The sequence below is a fragment of the Canis lupus genome, chromosome 9, assembly GCF_003254725.2.
Source record: "Canis lupus dingo isolate Sandy chromosome 9, ASM325472v2, whole genome shotgun sequence".
Lineage (NCBI taxonomy): Eukaryota > Metazoa > Chordata > Mammalia > Carnivora > Canidae > Canis > Canis lupus.
This window is the reverse complement of record NC_064251.1, coordinates 27685542-27712093: the sequence shown is the minus strand read 5'-3', so window position 1 is coordinate 27712093 and position 26552 is coordinate 27685542. Positions and strand designations below refer to the sequence as shown.

Below are 26552 nucleotides of genomic sequence, written 5' to 3'. Positions count from 1 at the left end.
GAGAGCAGAAGTGCCAGGATGCACATTCTTACCTCCAAAGGCTCCCACACACCTGAAGCTCCTGGCCAGTTCCAGCCCTGTCCCTGGAGGCCTTAATCCAAGACCTACTTTGCTGCCACCAGCCCCTCCCCCTCCCAGCCTCCTTCGGGCTCCTCCACTCCCTCATGTACCCTAGAGCAGATACAGCCATCCAGACAAATGTCATGAGGTTTGCATCATCATTATTACTACTGTTAATAAGATTCAGCAGTGTTGTTTTTTCCACTTTTATTTTTTTTGAGATTTATTCACTTGAGAGAGAGAGACAGACTGCATGTAAGTGGGGGGAGGGGCAGAGGGAGAGAGAGAATCGGAAGCAGAGCCCCCGGTGAGCACAGACCAGACCTGGTGCTCCATCCCACCACCCTGAGATCAGGACCTGAGCAGAAACCAAGAGTCAGACGCTTCATCAACTGAGCCACGCAGGTGCCCCTATTTCCACTTTCTTTTAAGATTAATTTATTTATTATTTTAAAAAAGATTTTATTTATTTATTTTTAAAGATTTAATTTATTTATTCATGAGACAGAGAGAGAGAGAGGCAGAAACACAGGCAGAGGGAGAAGCAGGCTCCATGCAGGGAACCCGACATGGGACTCGATCCCGGGTCTCCAGGACCACGCCCTGGGCCGAAGGCAGGCACTAAACTGGCAGATGCCCAACCACTGAGCCACCCAGGCGTCCCCCCTATTTCCATTTTTAATAAGACACAACCTTTACCATTGGTAAAGATTTTACATTGTTGGGGGAGATTGCTGGGAGAGAGGCCAAGATTCTGCTACATGAAATATCCACGTTGACTCCGGGGGTTCCTGGAGGCAGGGATAGGGGAGAAGCCTGAGATGTAGAAGCCAAGCTCTCTGGCTTCATCTTGACCCAGAATCCTCCAACCATTAGAAGAACAAAAGACCCCAGAGCCCTCTCCCCAACTCTCACACCCTCATTAGGGAATGGACAGCTACAGAATTCTACAAAAATATAAAAGCTTAATCTGCAGACCCAGGTGGACAAAACTCTAGGAATTTTGTACAGCTATGCTTAAAAAAAAAATAAAGGTAGCTCCTACAAGCACCCCCCCTCTCTCCACCCAAAGAGGCCAGAGGAAAAAGAGTCCCACTCTACACTCCAAGAGGATAAAACCAGGTGTTTGCTTCAAGGAGTAGTATCATTTCTGTCCAGAAGAGCAATCAGAAATACTTTCATCAGCTTAGGAAACAAGATGGGACAAAGCCTCCAGGTGCCCCTGCAGCCTGGCATCCCCCCATCCCAAACTCATCCCAAGTTCAGAGGGGGGCAGAGTAGGGGCCTGTCAGCCCCCTGGAGCGGCCTTTGAGGTTCCAAGGGCCCTGGGAATGAGGAGGTAAGGATGTTCAAGGGAGTAGGGTTGGGGTGGATGTTTGCGGTGGCTGGCAGGGGAACAGGCCGGCTGAGCCTGTGGTTGAGGCCTGTGGCACTGCCTCTTGGCACCAGGGTTTCAGACAAGAATATTGACAAGGTAGCACCAGAAAGGAGGTTCTGGGCCACACCAGTAGCCCATCCTCCCCTCTCCCTCCTCCCCTCCTCCTCCTCCCCCCACCCCATCCCTCCAGTGCCAGCCTTCACCCCCTTCCTCCTCCCGCTGGCTCCCACTGAGCAGGCAGCAGCAGACCATGTAAACACCTAGATGGAGCTCATTCATCACCCCCCAGGGGGCCAACTCCAAACTCTGCAGCCTGGTCGCTGGGCCAGACCGACTCCACCGGGAGGTCACCTTTGGCCTGGCGGCCCCCTGGATCTCAGGAGGGAGCAGCCCTCTCCGTGTGCAGAGCTTAATCCCATTGCCAGCTTGATGGAGCAGTACCCACAGTGCCAGTCAGCAGGACCCCTGAGGAGGGAGGCTAAAGCCCAGACTTCCCAGGTCGGGGCGCCGAGGAAGGAAAGTCCAGAAGCGCCGGCCCTTCCCCCACCAACCCACAGATCCCCTTGGCAGCAGCTGAGGCTGCCTCCCCCAGTCTCAGTCGGCCCCATTAACCAAAACAGCTTCATTATGCCAATTTCCAGCTTTCAATGTGCGGCTGATAGCTGTCAGCAGAAATAAGAGTTAATCTGGAATTACATTCACAGAGCTGCCTGGCTAAGAGGAAGCGATAAAGCTTTGGTAGAAGCAGTGAACCCTGCTTGCCCAGCCTTCCAGCCAGCAGAGGGGCTTCCCTCCTCCCTGGCCCCGGGGGACGTGAGGCTGCAAGGGTGCAGCCCTCCTGGGAGGTGTTCTCTCTCCCGGCCAAACAGACAGATGGACGGACAGACACCACACACACACTCAAGCACACTGAGGCAGCTCTGACCCCACTCCTTGCCCTCTGCCCACTCCCCAGCTCCAGGGGTCTTTTCTCCAGCGCCACCTGGAAAAGCCTAACTCTGTCCCTTTTGCTTTTACTCTGGACCGTGATTAACTTTTTATTTTGGAAAATTACTTTATTATAGATATAGATATAGATATGTATGTATATATATATATATATATATATATATATATATATATAAAAAGGTTCCATTTCATTTGTAAAATCTTATTTTTCTCTTTTTCTCTCTCTCTTTTTTTTTCCTACAGAAAATGATGGCGAGGTTAAAGGAGAAAATAAGTTACATTACAGTTTCCGAAGTGGTTCTCGCTCTCCGCTGAAGATGGGCCACCCGGGCAGAGCTGTAATGCACTCTCGGTCCCAGCTTGTGCTTTGCAAGAAGAGGGAATATAACTAGACTGGTTATTTTGGGTTAAAATAGCCAAGAGACAGACGCCTTCGCCTCAAAAATATTCTGAGACACATACAAGTAGAAGGAAACAAGTCTCTTCAGTCACAAAATGCCGTACATCCCGCATATACTAGATTCAATTAATTTAATAAAATAGAATATACATAGAGATTCTGCACAAACGTATTGCTTTCTCCCAGTAGCTCCTGGCGTTGGGAACCTCAGCTGCACTGGGCCTCTCTCTTTCCGCCTGGAGCCAGGGTGGCCAGGGCTGCTGCTCCTAACGCTCTGGACAGTGGGCTCGCGGGTTCCCAGCCCCACTGAGGCGGGGAGGAGCGCCTCCTTGGAGTCCATATGCAACGTTTTTCAGGAACATAGCCCGGGAGGAGGAGCTAGGATTTGGCACCCAGTGGAGAAAGGGGAGTGGGGCAGGATTCAGGGGTCCAGGTCTGCTGGGTCAGAGGCTAAACCAGAGAGACTCAGCACGTCTTTCTTTGGGGGGGGCGAGGCAGCCATGCTGTCAGGGGGGCCGGAGGCCGAGGGGTCCCTGGAGTCGCTGGACGGAGCCCTCCGCCGGAGGCAGACGCCGGGGCTGGGTGGGGGCCGAGGGCCCTGACTCTCTGGGGGGTCTATGGAGATACTAGGTGGGCTGAGTTTTTTCTTGGGCCGGCTTCCAGGTCCCCCAAGAGGCTGGCCGCCAAGGCTAGAGGGGCCGGGGCCCAGGCTGGGTTGGGAGCCGCCGTCCAGGCAGCTGACCGCGATGGAGTGTCTCCTCTGTTCATCCAGCCAGGACGCAGGCCTGCGCCGGCAGCTCTGGGCCTCCACGCTGTGACACTTCTTCAGGTCCCGTGGGGACGGGGGCTCCTCCTGGCTGCCCACGGTCAGGAGGTCTCCTGAAATCCAGCTCAGCTCCGTGTCCAGCTCTAAGCTGCTTCTGGTCTCGGGTGGGTCTTTGCTCCAGGTGGTTTCTGAGCCTGGGCGGGGGGCTGGCGGGGGCATGTGCTTCGAGATCTTGCTCTGGCGGTGGGGATGCTGCTGCATCTGGGCGCCCAAGTGGCCCCAGAAGGAGGAGGCCCGGGCCAGAGGTGGGGAGGGCCCACTCACCTCGGACAGCAGGTCTTCCCGGCTGCCCAGGCCCTGAACGTCCAGAGAATCAGTCCTTATTGCTGCCTATGGGAGGTGGGAGGAGGGCTCAGCCCGGGGGCTTCTACTCTCCCATGGACTGTCATCCTCCCCTCCCCCCACTCCATCCTGGTCAAACCAGATAACCCCCACCTCCCCCTACAGGCCCACCCTAAGCAGGAATGTCAGTATTTGCTCTTGCTGGGAGACAGGGGCTACATATGTGCAGCCTGGCTTCTGCTGCCCACCATGCCTGCTGCCCTGGCCTTCCCCGATGCCTGCAGGAATCACTCTCTGAAGCTCCCAGCCCCTGGGACACAAGAAAGCACTGGCCTGGCTCTGCTCCCATGCTGTGCATAGGCTATTTCTTTGGCCTAGAAGACCCTTCTCAAATGACAAATACCCCTCAAATTTACAGGCTCAGATTCTCTTTGACACAGCGCCTGACAATCTCTACCTGAAAACTAACCCCTTCCTCCTCTTTGCTCCCTGATGCACCATGACACAGGAGCATCCCAGCAGCTGTGGCCTGTTGTTGCAATGGTCTGCTGGCATTTACATCTCCAGTTAGATTGTGAGTTCCAGAGGGCAGGGGCTGCGGCCCCAGTGCCCAGCACAGGGAAGCTGCTCTGTGAATCTTTGTAAAATGGATGGGGACTGGGCCTGGGTCAAGTGTGCAGCATCGAGCAGATTCTCATGTGGCCATGATCACACATAAGGGCACACAGGGCACAGGCTGCGGCCTTGTCACAGTAGGGGCAGACCAGTCTCACCTGCCTGCCTGAGCCTCAGCTCTGTGCCCCTGGAAGGTGGGCCCCAGATTTGGCCAAAGGCAGAGGTACCTAAAATGTGCCGTGTGTCCCTTAGCTAAGTCTAGAATCCCAGAGAATAATTGGGAGTCGCCTCTGGGCCAGGGAAAGGGAATTCAGAGATGTGGGTTCTCCTGCCAAGTGGACCTGTGTCCCTGGCCTGGTCTCCAGGCCTCCTCAGTGAAAGAAAGGAGGGGAATATAAACACTCAAAGGGCATAGACCACTTCTGCTGTGCCCGGTACTGTGTCCCAAGGACCTAGAACTGTCTCTGGCACATGGTCAGCACACAATGAACGTCTGCTGAAAGAATGAAAGTGGCAACCCTGGCCATCACCAACAGCCGAGGGTTTCTAGCAGAGAGGCCAGCCCCGGGCCCAGGCCCACCTGTCCACACCTGCTCACCTGGCGCCTGAGTGGCCTCTGAGCCAAGGGGGAGCGGCCTGGTGGGGGCAGTTTGGGAATGGTGCCCCAGGTGGGAGCGCTGTGGGGCTGGAGCAGGTGAGGTGTGTCTTTGGGAAGCTGCAGGATGTAGCTGGTGTCTGCTGGCTGCGAGTGGACAGATAAGACAGAGCCTGCGAGCAGAGTAGGGAGGAGGAGAGAGGAGAGCAGGAAGGTCAGTGGTCTGACTCTCACCTAAGTCCCTTCCCTCCTTGCTCCTTCACCCACTGGGGCCTCCACCCTCACCCCAGACCTCTCACCCTGGATTGAAAGCCACTCTTCACAGGTTGGGGGCCCCCTGGAGGGCAGAGAGACCTGTCTTGCTGCCTCAGTGGCCCCCCTGCCCAGGTCAGGACGGGGCGTAGGCAAGGATAGGGTCTCCCTGTGTGAGCCAAGCTGGCCTGCTTGAGCCCTGCTACCTGACTGAGCTTTGGGGAGCCCCCAGCTTCTGCATCCTAGGGACCCCTCAGCGGTGCCTCCGTCCCGGAACATGTAGCTGTCATTGGGCAGGGAGTGTGTCCGGCTGACCCCAGACTTCCTCACAGTCAGCAGGTCCAGTCCCAGTGCAAGGGGCATCTCCTCGGGGTGGGGCTCCATCTGCAAAAGGAGCAGGGGCGGGAGGTGGGGGAAAGAGGGGGGCATCCGGATTGTCTAACTGAGGCAGAGCTGGAAAACAGAAACCAGAAGCTTCCCCACCCGGGCTCTGGTCCCATCCCCTCCCCACCGCAGGGCAGTAATGGGATGAGTTAGTTGATGGGGGAAGAGAGGGCAGAGCATGGATGAGCCCTCTAGCACAGCAGGGAAGCAGGTGGGAGGAGTCCCTGCCCCAGAAAGCTATCCAGTACCGCATCACTTCAGAGCCTCCAGGTGGGGAGAGTGGAGGAGTGAGAAGGTGTCCAAAAAAGGGAGAGCAGCCCCCAGGCCTGGCCCAGCAAGTGGTTCAAGAGATGGTTCCCAGGGCCCCATTAAGAGGCTCTGAAGCATCACAGTGGAGGGCAGAGGATGAAAAGCTAAAAGCGCTCCCCTATCCCTGTGCTGGGGTTGGGGGGTGGGGTGGGGAGTGAGGAGGACCCACCCCGTGAGCAGGGCCTGCCTCACCACCCAATGTTTTAAGACAGCCCCAGGACCCAGCATTGCACATGATCTGGGTTAATGTGGGTTTGATGACAGGTGACCAGTGGGGAATGTCAGCTGGCTTACCTGCCTGGCTTCCCCCACCTTTTAATATCTCAATGACTCTGGCAGGTAGCAAATGGGAGGTGGGGCGCAAGGCCTAAGTACTATGGACTCAGGACCTCCCTTACTGGACAGATTGGGGTTGAGAGTGAGTTTTTTTGAGTTTGTTTCAAAGGAAAGCAGTAATCAGGCTTTGACCTCAGCTGGAGGGAGCCAAGGTTTGTTCCCCAAAGACTTCTCCATCTCCCTGTGACCCCTTTCCTGTTTGGGGTCCCTTGTACCCTCCATTCCTAGTTCTCAGAGAGGCTGGAGGGTTCTTGTTCCCATGCAGGCCCAGCCAGTTAAGCAGCCCCAGTTGGGCCTGTTGGAAGAGTCTGCATCTTTTGCTTCCTCTCTGAGCCCAGGCTCCATTTCTGCCAGCCACCCCAAGACCCTGAGGGACCTCCCAGTCTGTGGTCAAGCCCCTACCTCAGCTGAACCCTGCTATGAGGAAGGGGACCCTGTCTCTTAAGTCCTAAGAGGAGGGGGAAGGCAGGGAGGAGGGGGCTGCTCTCAGTCTGTAGGGGAAGGGGAGCTGGGCAAGGGAGGAGAAGCTGTCCCAAACACAAAGAACCACCCACCTCCCGCGACATGGGGACACACAGGGACAGTCACAGAGGAGACAGGGACAGCCCCACCCCCCACCCCCCAGGCAGAAGGGCACAGTGGTAGCAGCAGAGATGTGGCTTTCACCCACTCCATAGAGGGGAATGGCTCATGTTGCAGGGAGGTGGGAAGGAGGGGGGCGGGGAGGGGAAGGGCTGGCTGGCACAGGCTCCAAATACAGAGACTGACTCTGCATCAGGTCAGCTGCCTGATGCCACCTCTGTTTTGGGCTGTGTTACTCCTGGATGTCTGGATTCACTCTTTCTTAACTGTGCCCCTGGGCTCTCGAGGCCCCAATTTAATATTATCTAATTTCTTTGCCCACAGTGGGGAACTGGGAAAGACCTAGCGAAGCCTTGGGCACCAAGCGCCTGCTGGGTGATGCCTCTGGGTGGGGCCTGGTGGCCAAGAGAGAGGAGTGGGGGGGATCTGGAGCCCTGCAGCCAGCCCAGCCCCTGGGGAGGCTGGGGGAGCAGTGAGGGGCCATGTGTAAGTACATTGCTGTCCAGGGCACTAGGTAAGAGTGTGTGAGTGTCATCAGGCAAAGAGTCATCCGTCAGAGCTAGAGAGTGGGACGGTTCAGACACAATCTCTGACGTCAGAGACAGAGCCTCCATCTCAGCTAGAGGGATCTAGACAGGGAGAGAGATGATCAGGCGTAAGAAACCAGGACACATGCACACGCGCACACACGCGTGCGCACACACAGAGCCCCCTTCCCCCTTTTCACGAAGCATGGTGTGGGGGAAGGCCTCTCTCCTCTCTCCCACCCCTCTCCCAAGTAAGCTGCCGGCACCTCCCCCACCCCACTTCCAGCCCCCCCTCTGATCAGAGAGGCTGCAGCAGGCACCAGGGAGCCAGAGCAAACACCGACAAAGCAGGAGAAGCAGAAACTTATTCTAAAGATACCCCAGGAACCTTACCGGCCCCCTCCCACACTACCACCACCCAGGGAGGAAGCGGGGAGCAGGGACAGCTTTCGATTCTCATAAAGATGATACCAGAAAAAAAAAAAAAAAAAGAACGAAGAAAGGCCAGCAAAGCGCCTCTCCGCTCTCGCCACAGACAGAGCAGCGTGGGGGGGCGCTGGGGACAAAGCCGCCAATCTGATGACTCTTTCCTGCCTATTCTCTCTGCTTCCAAAAGCCTGGCAGGACTTGGCCTGCCCCCAGATTCTGGCTTCGCCCCTCCTGGGCCCTCCTCCGCCTGCCGGCAGCTTGCCCGCCCTCTAGCTTGGGTTCTGGGGGATGCTCTCCTCCTGCCGCCATTCTGAGTTGAGCGCACCCGGGTGGGCCGCCTCCCAACTGGCTGGCTCTGCAGGGAGACTTCAGTGTCTCCAGCACCCTGAGGGAGGGGAGGGCCCTCCATCTCAGGTGAGCCACCTGCCTGATCACGCCATCGCCATCGTGTCCCCTTCTCTCCCTGCACCTTTCCCCCAGGAGCCTCCTTCAGGATGGGAGGCCTCGAGAAGGGATGTGCTCTCTCACTGATCATTCTAGGTCACTGCCTGATTGCAGTCCTGATGGCCTATCTGAGGCTGAATAATCCCTAGAGGGGATTCAAGAGGTCAGGAACCCTAGGGCCAGGGTCCCTTCCTATGTGAGCATCGCTTTCTATTTCTTTGGATCAGGATACAGATGTCCCAGGTCCTGGGAACCTGCTTTCCTTCCCTTCCACCTGGCAGGGCCAGTGGAACACTAGGATTTTCTCTCTCCCACTGACACCTGTCTCCTTGCCTCCACTCCAGGTCTATCGGGGGCTTCCCTGCAGTACCTGACCTAGGAGGGGTGGCAGGGGGCTCTGCCAAACGGAGGGGGTCAAGGGCAGCCAGATAGGTCACAAGTGGGGAAGAGGAGGGTAGGAGAACCCCAGAAAGCAGAAGAGCTGAGTTTAGATGGGACTGGAGGAGAAAAACATACAAAACTATGGAAAGGGACTGGGCTTACGGGGGACACCCAGTCTTATTTCACAGCGAGGTCTCCAGAATCCACTCTCAGCTGGAACCTTCCATTCCCTCTCAGGACCAGGTCAGAAAGCACTGGCTACTGAGAGCACTCATCATGTCTAGTGGGCTTCATGGCTAAAAAAGCCACCAAACAGAGACTTTGGGGATGGGTGCTGGACATAGGGAAGAAGCAGACTATGCCTGAAGACATATCCCTCAGTGGGTCCCCTGGCCACCTGCACTGTCCCCAAAAGCCCTCTTCCCCGGCTTTGGCACCTCACTTCCTCCACCCACTAAGGTCCCACTGCCAACTTGTCTTCCCTCCCATTCTCTTTTTCTTGTCCAGGTGTTTTCTGACAAATGCCCTCTGTAAACCTCTCCTCAATTCATCCTTCCCTGGAAGTTACAACCTCAGCATCCCTACCTTCCAAGAATGTGTTCCAAGGGTTGATCTCAGCTTGTAAGAACCCCAGCTCCCTCCTGCCAAGCCCAAAGCTCAACTGAGGCCCTGAGGCTGTTCTTTCTCCAGAAACCCAGTGGGCAGGAAACACCCCCGCCTCCCCAGAAGCACGGCACAGCATGGCACAGCCCGGCACAGCACGGGGGGCACAGTAACCTGTGGGTCGGAGCCGCCCAGGCTGCGGGCGGGAGGGAAGGCAGAGGGCTGGCCCCCTGGGCCTGCCAGCTCGTCCATCAGCTTCAGCTCCCCTTCCAGGGAGCCCTGGATCAGCAGGGATATGGTGTCAAACAGCTGTCTGTCCTGGGGAGGACCAGCCCATGAGGGAGCCAGAGAGTCAGGGGAGCGGGGTGCAGAGGGGCAACAAGGGGAAGTGTCGTGGCAGGGGATTGACAGAGAGATATAGAAAGAGAGAGAGAGAGAGAAGGAGGAGGAGGAGGAGGAGGAGGAGGAGGTCACACACACACACACACACACACACACACACACATGCACACGCACACCCCAGCAACAAAGAGACAGGAGAAAGAGGAGGGGATAGGACAGAGGAGAGAGGTATGGGAGGAAGGAGAATAGGAGCCAGAGATGAGAAGAGCTCACAGGGAGAGAGGGAGCAGGAAAGCAAAGATAAGGAAAGGATTGAGAGATGGAATCAGGGAGGTTGAAAGGTGGGAAGGAAAGAGGTTTGGTCATCGGGCAAGGGTAAGAAAGAAACAGGAAGGAAACAGAAAACTTAGCCTTGAACCTAAGAGCCAAGAAGGGGAGGCCGGCTGGGCTGCAGGTGCAGGGCGTGGATGAGCCACACACGTGCTGGTGGCTTGCTGGGGTGGCCCTGTGCTGCGGGTGCAGCAGCCATCTCTGGGGATGGGTGGGAGGGGGGACCACTCACCCCTCAGCATCCAGGCAGGAGGGGCAGGAGGATCTGGGCAGGGCTCTGGGGCCCACCACACTGCCGATTCCTTGTACACCACCCCCAGCCACTGGCCACCGGTCCCACACCCTTCTCGGCAGGGGTGGCTGTTTGCTCACCGTGGGGTGTTCCAGGGAGAAGCGCGAGGCTGCTCCCGTGTGGGCCGCGGTGTGCGGGGCCCTGAGCTTGGGGCTATCGGGGCTGTCGGGGCCCTCGACCCCCGGCCAGAGGAAGGGGCTGCCCAGTGGCGAGTGGGGCTGTGGGCTGAGCGTCTTCATCTCCAGCTCCAGCTCAGCCTCCAGCTCGGCCTCCTCTTTGGCCTCCTTGTTGCTTTCCTCCAGGTGCTTCATCAGCACAGCGATCACCACGTTGACCAGCACAAACTGGGCCGTCAGCACGAAGGACACGAAGTAGATGGGGGAGATGACTGTATTGTAGCATGTGGACTCCTGGTCACAGTCCCGGAGGGTGTCCTGGGGGTGGAAAAAGCATTACACGCTTTGTCCTGGGGAGAGGCAGTCAGAGTGTATGCTGGGGAGAGGGGGTTCTAGAGTGTTTCTGCATGGAGAAGCACATGCTTTTATTCATGGCCCCTCATCTCGCCAAGGAATCTGGGCTCAAGGAGTAGAAGTGCCTCCTGGGGTCAGGGCCAGCCCTGGGACAGCCCCTACTGCCGTGTGGGCTCACCTTCATAATGCCGTTCCAGTTGTCACCTGTGGACACTCGGAAGAGGGTCAGGAAGGCCATGCCAAAGTTCCGAAAGGTGGCATGCCGGCCCAGGCCCTCGCAGGGGTGCGTCTCATCACACTCTGGAGGAGGGGGGCAGGAGAGAGAGGCGGGAGTTAGCGCAGGAGCCCCGGGGCCTCCAGCCCTGGCCCCTCTGTCCTGCCCACCCCGACTCACCCAGGTCTCCAAAGAGCTCCACACCCAGAGCTGCAAAGATGAAAAACAACAACATGAAGAGAAGTCCCAGGTTCCCCACCTGGAAGAGAGGAAAAGAAATGGGAAAGGTGCCACTGGGTCTCCCAGCCAGCTTCCCCGAGCTCCCCCTACTGCCCGTCCCTTCGGAAATCACCCCCTCCTCCCGAAGAGGAGCCCTCCCGCCACCCCCTCCCTCCAGCTACCTGAGGCAGGGCCTGCATGACTGTGTCCAGCAGCGCCCGCATGCCCACAGCCATCTTCAGCAGCTTCAGCACTGCGGAACAGGACAGAGCAGTGAGCCTGGCCCCCGGGGCTGGCTCCCGGGTCACACAGCTGGATGGCCGGCCAGGGCCGGGGCGGGGCTGCTGGCTTGGCGGGGTGGCCAGCCAGGCTGCCAGGGCTCCACCCAAGCCCTCAGCCCAGCCCTAGCCCTCCTCTTTGACAGAGGCTGGGGCTGGGAGAGAGCCCCGGTGGGAACACACACGCATGAAGTCCCCGGCCAGCCTGGACGGGTGGGTGGTGGGTGAGCACCCGGGCACTGACCTCGGGCAATGCGCAGCACTCTCATGATGCGGATGATGGTGGGGTTGATGGGCAGCGAGGCATTGACCTCAATCTCCTCCAGCGTGATGCCCATGATGGACAGCAGCACGATGGCCAGGTCCAGCTGGTTCCACCTGGAAAGCCCAGGACACGGCTCCCTGAGTGTGTGTGTGTGGGGGGGCACCGCAGAGGAGGGGGCAGTTGTGGCAATACAAGTGATGACAGAAAGGGGGGTGGAGGTCTGTCAGTCCTGCCTCTCCATCCTGCGGAGAAGCCATGGCTTGACTCTGTCACACCTCACACCACCAGCTGGCCACACAGGTAGGACCAAGTCTTTTAGCTCAGGACCTCTACTTTGCATTTGTAGCCATTCTTTTTTTTTTTTTTTTTTTTAATTTGGCACTTTTATACTGTTTACTAGGTGGCAAGCACTCTTTTAGGGGCTTTACAAATAGGAACTCATAATCATCACAGCATTCTTTCTCCTTTGATAGATCAGGAAACCAACGCACAGAGCAGTTAAGTAACTTACCCAAGGTCCCCAGTTTCTAAGTGGTGGAGCCAGGATCCGAATCTGGTCCAGGCAGTCTGGCTCCAGGCTCTGTGCTCATAAGCCCCAGTCTGGGCCACATGGATTTCCAGCTGCTAGCATCCCCCAGGCCCCCCGCTCCCCCTTGCCATCAGCTCTAGAGTGGAGGCTGAACCTTTCAGGAGTCCAGAAAGGTTTTCAGGTATTTCCTCGGGGAGATGGGTCCTTTCCCCACTCCCATAACCCCACCCCTCTCAGTTACCTGTCCTGGAAGAACCGACGGAAGCCAAAGGCCACGAGTTTAAAAACTGACTCCAAGACAAAGATGACGGTGAAGATATAGTTGCAGATCTTCAAGGCCTCGTCCAGGATCTGGCAGGGATGGGCCGGGAGGGTCTATGCAGGGCCTCCTAAGGCCCAGGGGGGGATGCCTGCCCCTCCCCCTCCATCACACTCCTAGATTTGGGAAACAGGTGAGTCTAAGGGGGTCCTTTCTTTTCTGTCTCTGCCATGGTGGTCGACCACTGGCCACCACACCAGGATAGAAGAAGGTCCTCATTCACACGCATGATTCAAACTTTGTGCTAAAGGATCTCTCTCCTTGAGGGATGGTGAGGACACCACATGAGAATGTGTTGGAAGGCACAGAAGGCTAGAACCTGGAAAGGACCTTGTGTATTACTAATTCAGCATCCCCATTTTACAGATGGGGAGACTGAAGGCTGACGGAGGCTGATCTGAGGAGTGACAAGATCGCTGGTGAGTTTGGAGCTGGATAGTCACTAGAATCCAAACCCCAGAAGGGCAGATACCAGTTTTTACTGGTCTGCCTTCTGTACCTTCAAAGGGTAAAGAAACACATGGCAGACACTCAATAAATATTTGTTGGATGAAGAAATCAGGTCCTCTACTTCCTAGCTATAGGACCTTGGTCTGGTCATGTAACCTCACTGAGCCTCCGTGTCCTCATCTGTAAAACCAAGATGGTACCCACTTCCAAGGGTCACTACAAGGTATACACAGGGAAGTCCTGTAGGGTGCCCAGCACTTGCCCAAGGTCCCCAGCACAGGTTGGATTCGCCTTACCCTGCAGTCCCACAGCTGGAGGCAGGGCCCGGAGTGCCAGTTACTCACTCTTACCTGGGGCTGCTGGTAGTGCTCCATGGCCATGGTGACCACATTCAGACCAATGACACCCGTGATGAAGAGGTCCAGATAGTGGCTGGTACACAAGTGGTGGACGAGGAGCCGGAATCGGGAGTAGTCTGAGTAGTAGGGTTTACACTGGGCCTCTGGGGGGAGCAGAGGGGAGAGCAGAGCAACCATCGGCCCCTGCCCACGGAGCCCCCACCACCCAAGTCCCTCACAGGCGCCAGCCTCTAACGCCAGAGCTGCAACATTCCAGTTTCATCTGCGTCCTCGCCCTCCACACACTGCCTTTCTCGGGGGGCAAGGGAGCTCCCTCGGCGTCTGCCCCCCAAGCGTCTGTTCTACTGGCTACAGTTGGGTGCAGAAGGAGTCAGGACATGCAGAGCTCCCACCCACATTAGACACCAGGTGAGCCCCCTCCCCAGGGCTGCCTCCAAAATCCACCAGCCCCTTGTAATGCCCTTGACTTGGTGTTCTGCAGTAAGGCCAGATCGATAAGATGGAAACCAACCGGTCTTATCAGGCTTAGAGGAAGGAAGCTCCATCGACAGAGAGGCAAAGGCCCTTGCTCCTTCACCACGCTCAGCCCCTCGAGGGGAGCAGAGCAGATTACACAGAGCTGGGGTTCGGGAATAACCAGAGATCAGAAATCAGACATCTTCTTGACTGGCCACACTGACCCACCTAAGGGCCCCTGGAGGGGCAGGGCCTAGGTCCCCCATGCCCTCATGGGGGGCGGGGTACAGAGGAAAGGCCACAGGCTCTGCTCTTCCCAGAGTCATCTGGGGGTGGCTCCACCTGAAGGACTCACCCAGTTTCTAATGAGGCCATGCCCCGCCTGCTCCTGGGCGTCAGGGCAGCATCAGACTACAGGCTGGGCTGGAAGCACTGTCTGAGATCTGTCAGAGGCATATTTCTCTTGTAATTAGTGAACCACTTAGTTATAAAATCATGGTGCCAGAAGGTTGGCCTGCTAAGCAGGCAGAATGAATCTGGGGGCAGGAGATTGCAGGGGGCCCCTCCTCCAGGTGCTGAGGAAAGGCCAGGCCAAGTTGGGCATGGATGTCAGCTGGAGGCGGTTGACAGATTGGTCTCCTAGGCAGTCACAAAGAAAGAAGAGGCTCCCCACGGGGAGGTGTGGGGCAACCTCAGGTCCCAGACAGCCCTTCCCCCCCAGAAAGTCTAGGGCGGAAGCCAGCCAGCAAGGGCTGCAGCCTCTGAGGCCTGTGCCAGGGGTGGCTGGCTCAGGGGCAGCAGAAAGCTTTGGGTCCAGGCCAGCTCAGATAGAAGTGTCCTTCCCCATGCAGAGGACTGTTTAACAGAGAGGTAAACTGAGGTAGGGAGTGGCCTGGGGTGGGCCCCCACCAAAGGCCGAAGGAAGAAGAGTGCCCAAGAGCTGCATGTTCCGCCTCACCCGATGCCACTCTCCAGCATCGGCCTTGAGGTGTGGATAACCAAGAGGCAGAAAATCTAGAATGTTCTGGGGGAGGCACCATAGAGTGCATTAGGCCATCATTTAATTCTCAGAGCTGGGCCAGCCAACTCTGGCTTTGGTAGCTCAGATGGCCCTCGGATCCCAGGAAGGGAGGGTGGGTAGAGAGGCTCAGGACAGAAGACAACATGAGGCCACGGGTCATCCACACTGCGATTGTGGAGGGTGGACCAGGCGAGCGGGGCCTCTTCCTTCCTTCCTTCGGTACCCACAAGAACCAGAGGGCGCTAGTCGCCCTGCGTTGCCTTAGCAGCTGGAACACTGTCTCTGCATTAATCTCCATAAGTGCCGAGAGCACCCGATCCCATTATGCTAAAATATGAATGGAGAATTAACTAAAATGTTTGAATACAATTAGGTTAGAAAAAGTGGCTCCTTATTAGCCCCATTATTAGCTGAGATAACGCAGAGGAGAGGTGGAGAGAGTCCCCCCTCCCCCGTCCCCCTCGTCTGACTGCGTAGGCAGCCCCATCAGAGCTGCGGCCACCACCTCTGCCTGCTGGCCTTGCTCTAGCTATCTGAGGGCAGGCGGGCTGGGATTAGCCTGGGACCCTCCTCCAAGCAGCCCAGAGGAAAGGTGGTGACAGGGCTGAGGCAGGGCATCTGTTCACAGTGACAGGTGCCAGGCCCTTGAGGTCTGCCCTTCCAGCACCCCACTCCCCCAGACCAGCAGGTGCCGAAGCTGCCAGAAATCCCCCTTGGGAGCACAGGTCCAAAGAGTCCCAGGGTCAATCTGATCAGCATGTCCTAGCCACTCCTTTTGTTTTACAGAGGAAGAGAACGAGGCCCAGCGCAAGTGAGCTTCCACACATTGTGAGGCCATGATGGAGCCAGGACCTGAACTCCCAGCTCAGATATCTCGCCAGCTGCCTGGTAGGTTTAAGCCCAAGGCCTTGGGGCCTTGCCCCACAGGGTCCCTCAGAGATTTTGCCCGAAGTCTCTTGCTGTTAGGCTTTGAATGATGCCACCCCCTGTTGCTCCCCAGGCTTGGGTTCCATAGGCAAGCACCTGTGCTCGAAGAAGTCGAGACCTCCTGGGGTAGCGTTGGACAAGTCTGCTGCTCTGAGAGCTCCGGCCATAGCCCATCTCCCTGCCCCCACCAGTATGAGCTGCCTTAGGAGGAAAAAAATGGCAGAGCTGGACAGTAGGGGGAAGGGCACCCCCAGGACTGCCCAGCTCCTTATCAGGGGTAAGATCCAGGAAAGGAACAGGGGGCAGCACAGCTGTGAGTGAGTTAGCCAGCAGGTTCGGGAAGTTAGTAGAGCCCAAGGCACAGCCAGGGCAGAGGGTTTGCAAAGAAGAGTGACAGGGAGTAAGCGGAAGGCAGGGGTCACTCCCCTGGGACTACTGGCCCCCATGGCAGAGGCCACACCTTCAGCTGCTGTGGCCAGGCTGATCACTGGGTCCCGGTGGAACTAGAGAGGGTTAGTGGACATAGGCTCCACAGGTGGTCGACAGGAGCACAGCGGGTACGGGAGGCTGAGCGGTCCCTTAGTGCTGACCTGATCAGCCAGTGACTCCATCCCTCTCTTAACCTGGAAGCTGGGCTGGACCCAGGTGTCCGGTCAGGCCATTCCCGATATCCACTGACTCTTCCCTTCTGCCTTTCCCTGGGGTCTGGCTGGCCCCCTCCTCTGGGAGTAGCACAGAGTGGGAGTGGTGATGGCGTGGAGGTGTGATGCAGGGGCAGGGGTGGGGGGAGTTGATTCTAGCTGCCCCAGGCTAGGGGTTGTGACTTCATACCCATCAAACGGTTGGGTAGACCATGCATCATCATCGCCATCCCCTGGCAACTAATTGGAAATGCAGATGTTCAGGTCCTACCTTTTAGGTCCTACCACAGACCATTCCATGAGAATTTCTAGGGCAGTGCTCAGGAATCTGTGTTTTACTGTTTTTCAGGTGATTATTAAGCACACAAGTTTGAAAAGCTCTACTAGAGACCACACAGAACACCAGGTTTGGGAAAGAGAGATATGGAATGGTATAAGCTCCTGTTAGGGGTCTCTGAGTCTTTATTACCTGCTGAAAGGTAAGACCCAAAATTGTCATCAGGGTACGTGTCCGTTTGTGCCAATGGGAGCGTGGTGGAATGTGCCCAGAATGGGGATGCGGTGTGAAGGTAATAAAGATGTTGGGCATTAAGTGGGTGTATTGGGAGGAGATCTTGTGGCCAAGAGAGTCTTAGTGTGTTAATTCCTGGTGTGGAGAAGCCTCTATGGGCCATCCCCATGCTAGGGTGATATTGGGGTAAATGTGTATGTATGGACACTTCAGTCAACAGACCAGGTGACCCCATAAGGGAAAAGCTGAAGCTACTTCTTCCTACCCTCGCCTCATCCCTAACACATCAGGAATTTACGTACAGCCTGACACAGAGACATGGGACCCAGGCAATCCAGACACGAACCAGCTGGAGCTTCCTGAGCCCCCAGACAGATGGTCTCTCCAAACACCATAGCTCAGCACCATGGGGACAAGAGACATCGATCCTCAGGGATGGCCCCCCATACTGAGGCTCAGGGGTTCCCTGAGCCCCCACAGGTCAGACAGCCCAACCCCTAGAGGGCAGTGTCTGCAGGAGTCTGGCTTCTGGGGGAGCCCAGATTAGTGGGGAAAGGTATAGCCCAGTGGTTCCCAGCCTCAAGTCCCAAGTCCTCTGCAGCCTAAGAAGGCAGCCATGTGGGGGTCCTGAGGTTCTTTTCAATATTTCTAAAAGTGTAAAGAAATCATACCCATGCCTACATTAAGACCCCACAGACTAATTTAATGGCAAAATGGTCTTTCTTTGCTATCATTCTGTGTGAAACCTTCTGCAGCTCAGAAGCTCTGGTTAGCAATTAGATGTGCCTTTGATTAGCAAAAGCAGTGAAACAAAGTCATTACTTCAAAGGCCGGCTCTTAGAATGTGGGGTCTGCTGGAGGAAACGATAAGGGGTGCCCTTGGGGACGAACAGATTGGAAACCACCTGGCCAAGCCATCGGAGGGTGGAATGAGGCCCCACAGCCCTGTTACAGGCTCCCTGAGCCTCGGACCCTCTGCCTGGGGGCCGTGTTGGGGGAGCAGCGGCCAGAGGACCAGGGGAGGACGAGCAGGACCAGAGCCTTTGCAGGGACACGGCTCTCAAAGACAAGGACCCAACTCACCCCCAAATCTTTGGCTTTTTGTGGGGAGAAGCTTGTGGCTAACTCAGGCCTTCGATCCCCAGCCCTGCTGTTTGTAGCGATGACGTGGCCACCGCGATTACTTGACTATTAATGAACCTGTTCAATTATTCATTGTTACATTTTTAAAACAAATCCTTTTCCTCTCTGCTCCTCTCATCCCACTTGCTTGGATCAAAGTCTCCCCTTCAGACAAAAGGAGACGGGAGAGATTTGCAGCTCTAATAATTGAACGGTGTGACACGGAGGAGGAGTGGGAACAGGCAGCAGGGGGATGGGCAGCTTGGCCCTTGGAAGCCCTGTGCGAGAAGGAAGGTCCTCCATGAGGTGTGGGAGGAAGGGGTTTGCAAGGCCCTCACCTCCCGTCTGGCGTAGCATAGGCCTAGAGGGTGACACAGAGCCTGGCGCCCCAGGGACCCTCACTCCCTCACCCCAAGAGGATGGAATCAATGAGCCAAGGAGGGGAGAGCAAAGAGGACATCCCAGCACGCATGAGGCGGGCCTGGGGGCAGGTAGGGCATGACTGCCCCCGGGCCTCGCCCTGGAACCCATAACCCCAGACGCAGTACCTGGCGCCGCGCTGGATGAGCTGCCGGAAGCAATTACATCGTCCAGCATTAGATCTAAAAGAACGAAACACGACATTGGTCACTGGCCGGACCAGGTGGGCTGGGCAGGGCCCCCCTCTAAGCAGCTCGCTCCCCCTCGGCTCCAACCCTCACTCTGCCTTTGAGTGGGGTGCCCTGAGCATGGGTGGCTAGTCCTGAGTGTCCAGCCCCAAACTCGGGGCCCAGGGCACTTGAGGAAGATGAGTAATTGGGCCAGCTCATCAGGGTCACAGGGACAGGGAGATGGAGGCTTGGGGAGGGGCAGGCAGCCTGTCATCAGAACAGATGTCCACTCCTACCCGCGCCTGGGCCTGGGCAGCACCTGAGATAGCTCCAGACCCCAGAAGGGGAGCCAGCTGGTCAGGCAGGGCCACAAGTGCCTCCTGCCAAAAGAATTCCATCTGGGGAGGCCCCGGCCGAGAAGGCAGACTGTAAGGAGGGGTGGGGCGGATGGAGCAGGGGTGGGAGCGTGGCTGCTGGGGGTAGTGCGCCTGCTTAGCTTCAGACATCCACAGGGAGAGCCCAGATGGGGCCCCTACCCCAGAGTTGAGCAGAGGGCCTGGGGTGCAGGCGTTGAGGATGTGGGATGTGGAGAACAGCACCCACCGTTGCCCAGAGGCCAGTATCTCCTTGCCATCCATCCTGAGGTCCTACCCCACCTCCCCTGGCACAGGGAGCACAGGCTCTGTCCACCCCTACCCCCTCTCCGGCCATCCCCCCATCGCTCCAGGTACCCCCCACAGGTAGCAGGAGATGGAGCAGGGGCAGAGCGGAAGGAAGGGCACCGTGGCCCCTAACCCATTTGTTGGTACTCACATTTCAACAAACCAAAGGGAAAACTCAGAGCACTGCACACATCTTATTGGCGTGAAGAAGACGGTTTGTGAAAGGGTAGAGAGAAGGGAACCCCGTAGACCAAACAGAGACAGACACACAAAGGCTCAGAGAAACCCACACAGAAAGATACTCAGCAAGACGTGGGCAGTGATTGAGAGTCTCAGAGAGTACTAAGTACCAGACAGACAGACAGGGATCCTGAAGACAGGGAGACAGGTGCAGACACACCTGGAGAAACAAAACCTGTTCCTCCTCTTGCATCCTTCCTGGAATCTGTGTCTTTTCCCTTAGTCTTGGCCCACCCCTGGCACATGAGCATGAGGAAGTTAGGATGGGGGGGGCCTCCCCCAACCAAGACCATGAGATATTGGAGATCCCAGGTGAGGGGGCTAAGGCCAGAGAGTCGTGAGCTTAGAGTTCCTATAACTTCATACCTTCCCTGAGAGATCTTCCCCCCCACACCCCCACCGGCTTGGCAAAAAAAAAAAAAATAGCCAGGAAGCTAGGGACTTTTGCTGGAGATAGGGAGAGAGACTGGGTCTGGGGTTCTCTCATGCCACTTGTTGATTTGTAGACTCTGCTGAGGCCCTTGCTCAGCAGCTACGGACACTAGGCAGGCACAGGTTCAAGATTCTTGCTCCCCAATCCTGGGGGGGAAGGTGAGTCTGGCACCTGGGCCAGTTCCTGGGTCTCCGGACACCGGCAAGTGGCAAAGTAGCATGATTCTCATCCCATGAGCTCCTCTGAGAGGGCAGCTGGGAGAGGTCGTGCATCAACTTCCACCTGGCATCATCCGAGGAGTATGATGCTGAGACCTGGGGAGCCCCGCGGGGTGGGGTCGCCCCCCTCCCCCACGGAGCTGAACTGGTCTGCTTCATGCGTGCTCTAAAGGCTGACATGCTTTTAGGGGAAGGAGGTGGGGAGGGGGGTGGGAGCATCTTCTCCCTGCCCCCAGCCCCAGCCCCTGGTCCCCTGCAGTCACAAGGCCAAGGTCAAGCACGACTCAGAGAGATGTGGAAAGACTACCGACCAGCCATCTGCTTCTCCTTACTCCTTCTCTTTTTCTCCAGTCTCCGCAGACGTTTCTCCTCTCGCCGCCGGGCCTCCTCCTCCTCCTGGTGCTGCCGACACTTGTGAAAGTTCTCCACCACCACACCCACAAACATGTTCAGGACAAAGAAGGCCACAATGAGCAGGAACGAGATGAAGTACAGCAGCATCCAGGGGTTGTGGTTCATGATGGGCTGGTGGGGACCAGGAAGGACAAGGGGAGGAGGCATCAGCCCGAGGAGGCAGAAGACCCAACTGTCTCAGGTGCTGCCCCACAGCCTGGTTCCCTCCGACATGGTCTGCAGACTTAGTCAGCTACAGGGCCCCAGCAGGTGATATAAATGAGGAATGTGGGTTTGGTGTTAGACAGTAGGGAGGGGTAGCAACTGTGGCAAAGTGGAGAGTAGGTATTGTCTCCCAAAGGGGCAGCTGCTTCCATGTTCCAGTAACTCCTGCCCTGAAGGAATGCAAGCCCTATGTTCCCAGATCCTTCGACTAATCCTGAGCAGGCCCGGTTCTGGATTATCACATGCAATCCACCAATTTTTTTAAATGTTTGCCACTACTCAAAAAAGTGTAAACACGTGGCAATCCAATAAAACACACCGGGATTTGGCTCTCAGGCTACAGGTCAAAGCCTCTGCTATACGGAGTGATGCTTCTTTGATGGCATTTTGCCAGGTAGCCCCACCCTCTCCCTGTCCAATGCCTGTACCCTGTTATGCCTAGAGAGACCTAAGTCCAAAGGTGGATCGTGCCCACCCCGGCCCTACCTGTTGGTCCACACCCACGGCGTCCAGCCCGTCGTACATGATGTCCACCCAGCCGTCCTTGGAGGCCAGTACGAACAGGGACATCAGGGCCTTGGGAGAGGGGAGGAGAAACCATCTGAAACCTAGGATATGTGGCCAAAGCACCCACCACCTGTCCCCAAAGCACCTCCTGACAGCAGCTCAGGGGACCCTAGCCTTTCAGAGCTCAGGGCTGAGTCACACTCCAGGCCCTTACGAGAGCTCTCTGCCCCAGGGCTCTGTGGCTGGTGTGAAGCCAGAGGAGCCATGGAAGATGATCAAGCCCTCTGACCCTGGCCAAGCGGAGCAAGGAACACTCGAGCTCTGGAAATCCAGAGAGCAAAACCACTCTGGGTCTGGGAAACAAACTAGCAAAAGCAAGTGAACGATGTCATGTTCTACATTGCTCTGCGTTGGCAGATATGGAGGAAGAGAAGGCGCTGCCTCGACAAGATACATGTGCCCTGTCCCTCACTAAGCAGACACACACATCATCTCATTGTGCCCTGACACGACCCTCCACAGAGATGCCAGGATGGCCCATTCACCGTTGACGAAGCTGAGGCCCTGGCAAGTGAGCTGCCCTGCATGCATCGTCATGCAGGGACTCGTGTCCTCTCCAGACTCTTGCTGCCGCCAGCCCCACCCCCACCTGGGAGCATGGAGCTCACCTGGCCGAGGTTGTCAAAATTGTACTTGTGCCGGACCCACCGGTAACTGGCCTCGGTGCAGTCAGACTTGTTGGTGATGTTCCTGGTGTCCTCGCCCTGGCACACGAAGAACTTCCCTTTGAAGAGCTAGACACACACGCGTGCAGAGATGGAGCAAGTGAGCTGCGGCCGCAGGGAGCCCTGAACTTGTCAGCCCCACCACTCCCTCACAAGCCCTGGGGCCTAAGAGCTCCAGGGACACCTCTGGGTGAGAACAGGGTGCACCGGCCAGTCAGGGGAACGCTAACAGGTACCACCCCTGCAAATACTCCTTCCTCTGGGCTCCCGGGAGCAGGGACCCTAGGGAAGGAGGAAAGGTCAGCAGGGCAGGTGCTGGGGAAGGACAGAGGGAGGGGAATGGCCATTGATTTTCAACCAAGGGTAAGGCCACTGGTTCTTCAAGTGTGGTCCCTAGACCAGGAGCATTGGCATCATCTGGGAACATGCTAGAAATGCAAATTCTCAAGCCCACGCTAGACCCACTGTATTAGATGCTCTGGGGAAGAGGCCAGGTGTCCTGGTTTAATGGTGGGGGCAGGCTAGGTATTATCAACTCCACTTTACAGGAGTAAATTCACTCACTAAGGTTGAATAGCCAGTAGGTGGCAGAAAGGGGGCTTGAACTCAGGTATTTCTGACTAGAAAGCTCACCCTCATTCCAGAACAGACCAGGCTATGACCATAGATGGGGAAGGTGTGGGAGGATCAGGAGTACCAGGAGCCCTGGGTAAACCTCTGAGGATGGACCTAAGTCCATGGAAGAGCCCAGGACTGGGCTCCCAGTGGTTCCCTCTGCTCATCCAAGCTGGCTAAAAGTGAGAGAAGGGGAAGGGGCCCTGGGCGTGCCAAGAGGCACCACACAGCTTTGGCAAAAGTACCCCAGCCTGGTCCCTGGGGCTAGAGAATTCTAGGAAACTGGGAACAGCCCTCTCCCCAGGGCAAAGAGGACACTCCAGGAAGCCAAGGGACGTGGGAGGGGCAGTAGCCACCCAGGAGTTCCCCTGTTGCCGCTGCCCAGACAGCCGTCTGTCTACCCTGAAGCTGAAACAGCTGGAGCCAGAGGGTTCTGGAAGGCTGGGCTGAAGGGGCTCCCCGGCTCCTGGGGGCGCCTGCTAAATCCTGCAGGCAGCTCCTGATCTTTTTTTCTTCCCTGGGCCAGAGGCCCAGTTTCCTGAGCAGCCCCCACTTCCTGCCTCGTCTGGGGTCTGCACCCTCCTGCCTGCCAGCTCGCCGCCGCGGCCGCTAACCTGGCCCAGCTGTCTGGGCCTTGGATCCCCCGGCCTGGCCTGGGGCCCACTCAGCTCAGGCAGGGAAGGAGGGGAGGGGATTCCGGGGCAGCCTGGGCCAGGGCAGCGTCTGCACTCCAGAGTGCAGGGTGTGAGCAGGCGGAACAGCAGTCTGCAGCTGCCGCAGGTCAGCAGCCTCTCAGAGGCCCTCGGCCCCTTTGGGGATCTCTTCTAGGCTCCTAGCTTTCTGCAAAACGCCCAGGAGGCAAAAGGGCCTGAGGCCTAGGGCCTCGAGGGAGGTGTCCCTGTTTATTCCTTTCTGGAATAAAAACTACAGCCGCAGCAGCTCAAGCCTCAGTAGCTAAGGGCCAAGAGGGAGGCCACTCCCTGGGTTTCCACCAACACGGGGGGCCCCAGATCCCCACAAACCTGCACCCCCAGGATGCCAAATATGATGAAGAAGGCACAACAAATGACCACGATGTTGCCGATGGGCTTCAGTGAGGACATCAGCGTTTCCACTACCAGCTTCAGCCCCTGGGCTCTGCTAATAACCCTAGGGAGGGAGGGAGCAGAACAAGAGGGGGCCCCTCAGCTCAGAAGCTCCCTTGTTCCCTGCCCTGCTGGCCCTGGCCCCCCATCTGGCTCTCTGGTCCCCACCCTGGACTCTGGCTTTCTGGGCTCCACGTGCAGAGCACTTCTTACACGGGATCACTGACTGACATGGGGACTGTGACCCCTAATCTTTCAAAACAGGATGTAGACACTCCCACCTCCCCCACCTTCCCCTCCCCTCCCAGATGTCAAACTATGACCTGATAGAGCTAGGGTGAGGACTCCACTCAAGGGAAGTAGAACCCTGGGATGCAATGTGTTGTGGGGACAGGGAGGTCAACTTGGAGGGGACATATAGGGTGCAGGCAAGGAGAGGAAGGAGGCAGGAGGTGACACCAGACCCCCCAGCCAGGGAGGTGTCACTAGTCAGTATTGTCATCTGTGACATGAGTAGGGAGGGGTGAGGGGTGATTGAGGGAGGGTCCCCTGAGAGAGTAGATTCCCTGCTAGGAATGTTACCCAGTGGGTGGTCCCTAAGAGGTGTGCAAAGATGGGGAAAGAAGTCTGTTATCTCATCAGGGAGGACTGTCACCCCCAACGGTACCACTCAAGGGAGAGCTCCCACTGAAGAATATGGGGGCCCTGCCTGTGGCTTCTTATGTGGTGGCCTGCCCAAGGTCAGGGGCATGTGGTGGAGGGGATGTGCCCAAGGAGGGAAATTCTGGGGCCATGGTTTAAGCCAAGTGATGCCAGGGTTCCCTGTGGGGGTCACAGGCAGGACGCAGGGGCTCGTGGGGCTTGCACTCCACTGTGGGCTTGTTGGGGGCGCCTCTGAGGATGACACTCAGCTGGGGCACACCTGAGTGGGCGCAGGGTCCGTAGCAGCCGCAGCACCCTCAACATGCCCAGGATCTTGGTGCCGCTGTCGGAGACCATGGACACCAGGATGTCGATGATGGAGATGAGCACCAGCAGCCCGTCGAGAACGTTCCAGCTGCTACGCAGGTACGCCTGCTCCCCGAAGCACCAGCCCAGCGCTACCACCTGGGGACGCCCGCTGCATCACTGTCGCCGCCGCCTCCCTGCGGTCCCCAGCCCTGTCTTCCAACAGGGGTCAATCTCTCCAGCCACCACCCTCCAGGAACCAGAGAGCCCCAAAGCAACACCGACCCCCCATCACCTTCACGGTCATCTCTGCCAGAAAGACTGCGGTAAAGATGTAATTGGAGAGGGTCAGGAAGATGCGCTCCTGCAAGAGACGGCAGGCAGGTATCACCCACTAGGACCCCCTTTCATGGGCCAGGGCTGCTCTGCACACAGAAGCTAGAAACCACCTCCAACATTTGACTCAGCAAAATGACCCCCACCTTCCCCAAAAAGGCAGACAATCTCCTCTCCTCAGACCTCTCTCTCTCTCTCTCTCTCTCTCTCTCTCTCTCACACACACACACACACACACACACACACACAGCCAGCGCCCAGGCCCCCAGACTCACTTGCAGATCTGTGGACAGTCTCACCCTTGCTCCTGAACAGCACTGCCTCCCGCCCCCCGCATGGCCTGGAAGGAGAAACGTTCCCCCAACAGTGCTGTCATCTGAGTCCCATATCTCAGGCCCTCTCCTGATTCCCTTCTCGAAACTGGAGCAGGGTTTACCTTGATCCCTGATCCCCTCATCCTACTCTCTGCCCTTCTGCCAGCACTTGCTGTCCTGCTGTGTGGCCCAGAAATGCAGCCACAGGGCACACGACGAGCCTGAGTCCAGGCTCTGCATCCCCTGGCACCATAGTTATGGGTTGGGGCGGGGCAGGAAAGGAGGTGACCCAGTCCCCTGATGTCTGTAGACTAGGCCCATCCCTGGGTGGCCAAGAGAGCAGGTGGAGAGGTCTGGAGAGGCAACAGACAGAGTGTGTCAGAGAGAGAAACAGAGGAAGGGAGAGAGAGAAGCAGGCACATGGGTGGCTCAGCAGTTTAGTGCCTGCCTTTGGCCCAGGGTGTGATCTGGGAGGCCGGGGATCGAGTCCCATGTCGGGCTCCCTGCATGGAGCCTGCTTCTCCCTCTGCCTGTGTCTCTGCCTCTCTCTCTCTCTCTCTCTTTGTGTCTCTCATGAATAAATAAATTTTTAAAATATCTTTTAAAAAAAGTGAGGAACTGAGGGAAAGACTGGGGAAAAGATATGGTGACAGTGGTGGGGGGCCCTGAGGCAAGGCCTCAGGCAGATGGCAGACACAGGGTGGGGGGGCAATGTGACCAGCCACCCTTCCTCTACCCCACACAAGCCCTGGAGGTGGGGATCCCCTCACCCACCTATTCCCAGGCTGGCCTTCCATTCAAAAGGGTCCTCCATCCCCTCACCCTGGCCTGGCTGGAGCCCACTCTACTGAAGAATAGAAATCTAGGAGCACTGAAACCTGAACAACAGTGTGGGGGCAGCGAGGATGGGTGGGGGGCCATTCCAGGCAAGTGAGGCAAGATGCTATGTGGGGCAAACATTGCCTGGGGTAGGAACTATGGTGCCCGGCTTGGAAGAGACAGCTGCCAAAACCAGTTGGGCCCATTTCAAAGAGGTTGGACCCTGGGGAGCATGTCCAGATACTCAGGCCTCTGGCTCTTCTTCTCCTTCTAAGACAGACTAACAGGTTCACAACCAAGCAGAAGTGACCAATGTCCCCACTCACACCCCTAAAAACCTACTTGT

The 26552-nt window shown here is 57.0% G+C and overlaps 1 protein-coding gene across 14 annotated transcripts in view; it reads right to left on the bottom strand.

Annotated features, from left to right (window-relative positions):
* Positions 1-2900: 2900 nt before the first annotated feature.
* CACNA1G (calcium voltage-gated channel subunit alpha1 G) overlaps positions 2901-26552 on the bottom strand; it is a 63450-nt gene continuing 39798 nt past the window's right edge. For 2 of the 14 annotated variants that reach the window (XM_025439823.3, XM_025439826.3), the window contains 18 exons: positions 25033-25101; positions 24712-24896; positions 23727-23853; positions 22033-22158; positions 21344-21433; positions 20551-20764; positions 13410-13561; positions 12532-12641; positions 11741-11874; positions 11401-11471; positions 11180-11258; positions 10964-11085; positions 10396-10749; positions 9526-9669; positions 7462-7596; positions 5563-5740; positions 5108-5277; positions 2901-3942 (listed from right to left, as the gene is read on the bottom strand). In XM_025439823.3, the coding sequence (XP_025295608.3) occupies positions 3208-3942; positions 5108-5277; positions 5563-5740; positions 7462-7596; positions 9526-9669; positions 10396-10749; positions 10964-11085; positions 11180-11258; positions 11401-11471; positions 11741-11874; positions 12532-12641; positions 13410-13561; positions 20551-20764; positions 21344-21433; positions 22033-22158; positions 23727-23853; positions 24712-24896; positions 25033-25101 (3195 nt within the window). In that variant the 3' untranslated portion in view covers positions 2901-3207. Of the gene's footprint in view, positions 3943-5107; positions 5278-5562; positions 5741-7461; positions 7597-9525; positions 9670-10395; positions 10750-10963; positions 11086-11179; positions 11259-11400; positions 11472-11740; positions 11875-12531; positions 12642-13409; positions 13562-18644; positions 18699-20550; positions 20765-21343; positions 21434-22032; positions 22159-23726; positions 23854-24711; positions 24897-25032; positions 25102-26552 lie in introns of all 14 variants that reach the window. The other 12 variants (XM_025439834.3, XM_025439830.3, XM_025439843.3 and 9 more) reach the window with 8 other exon arrangements.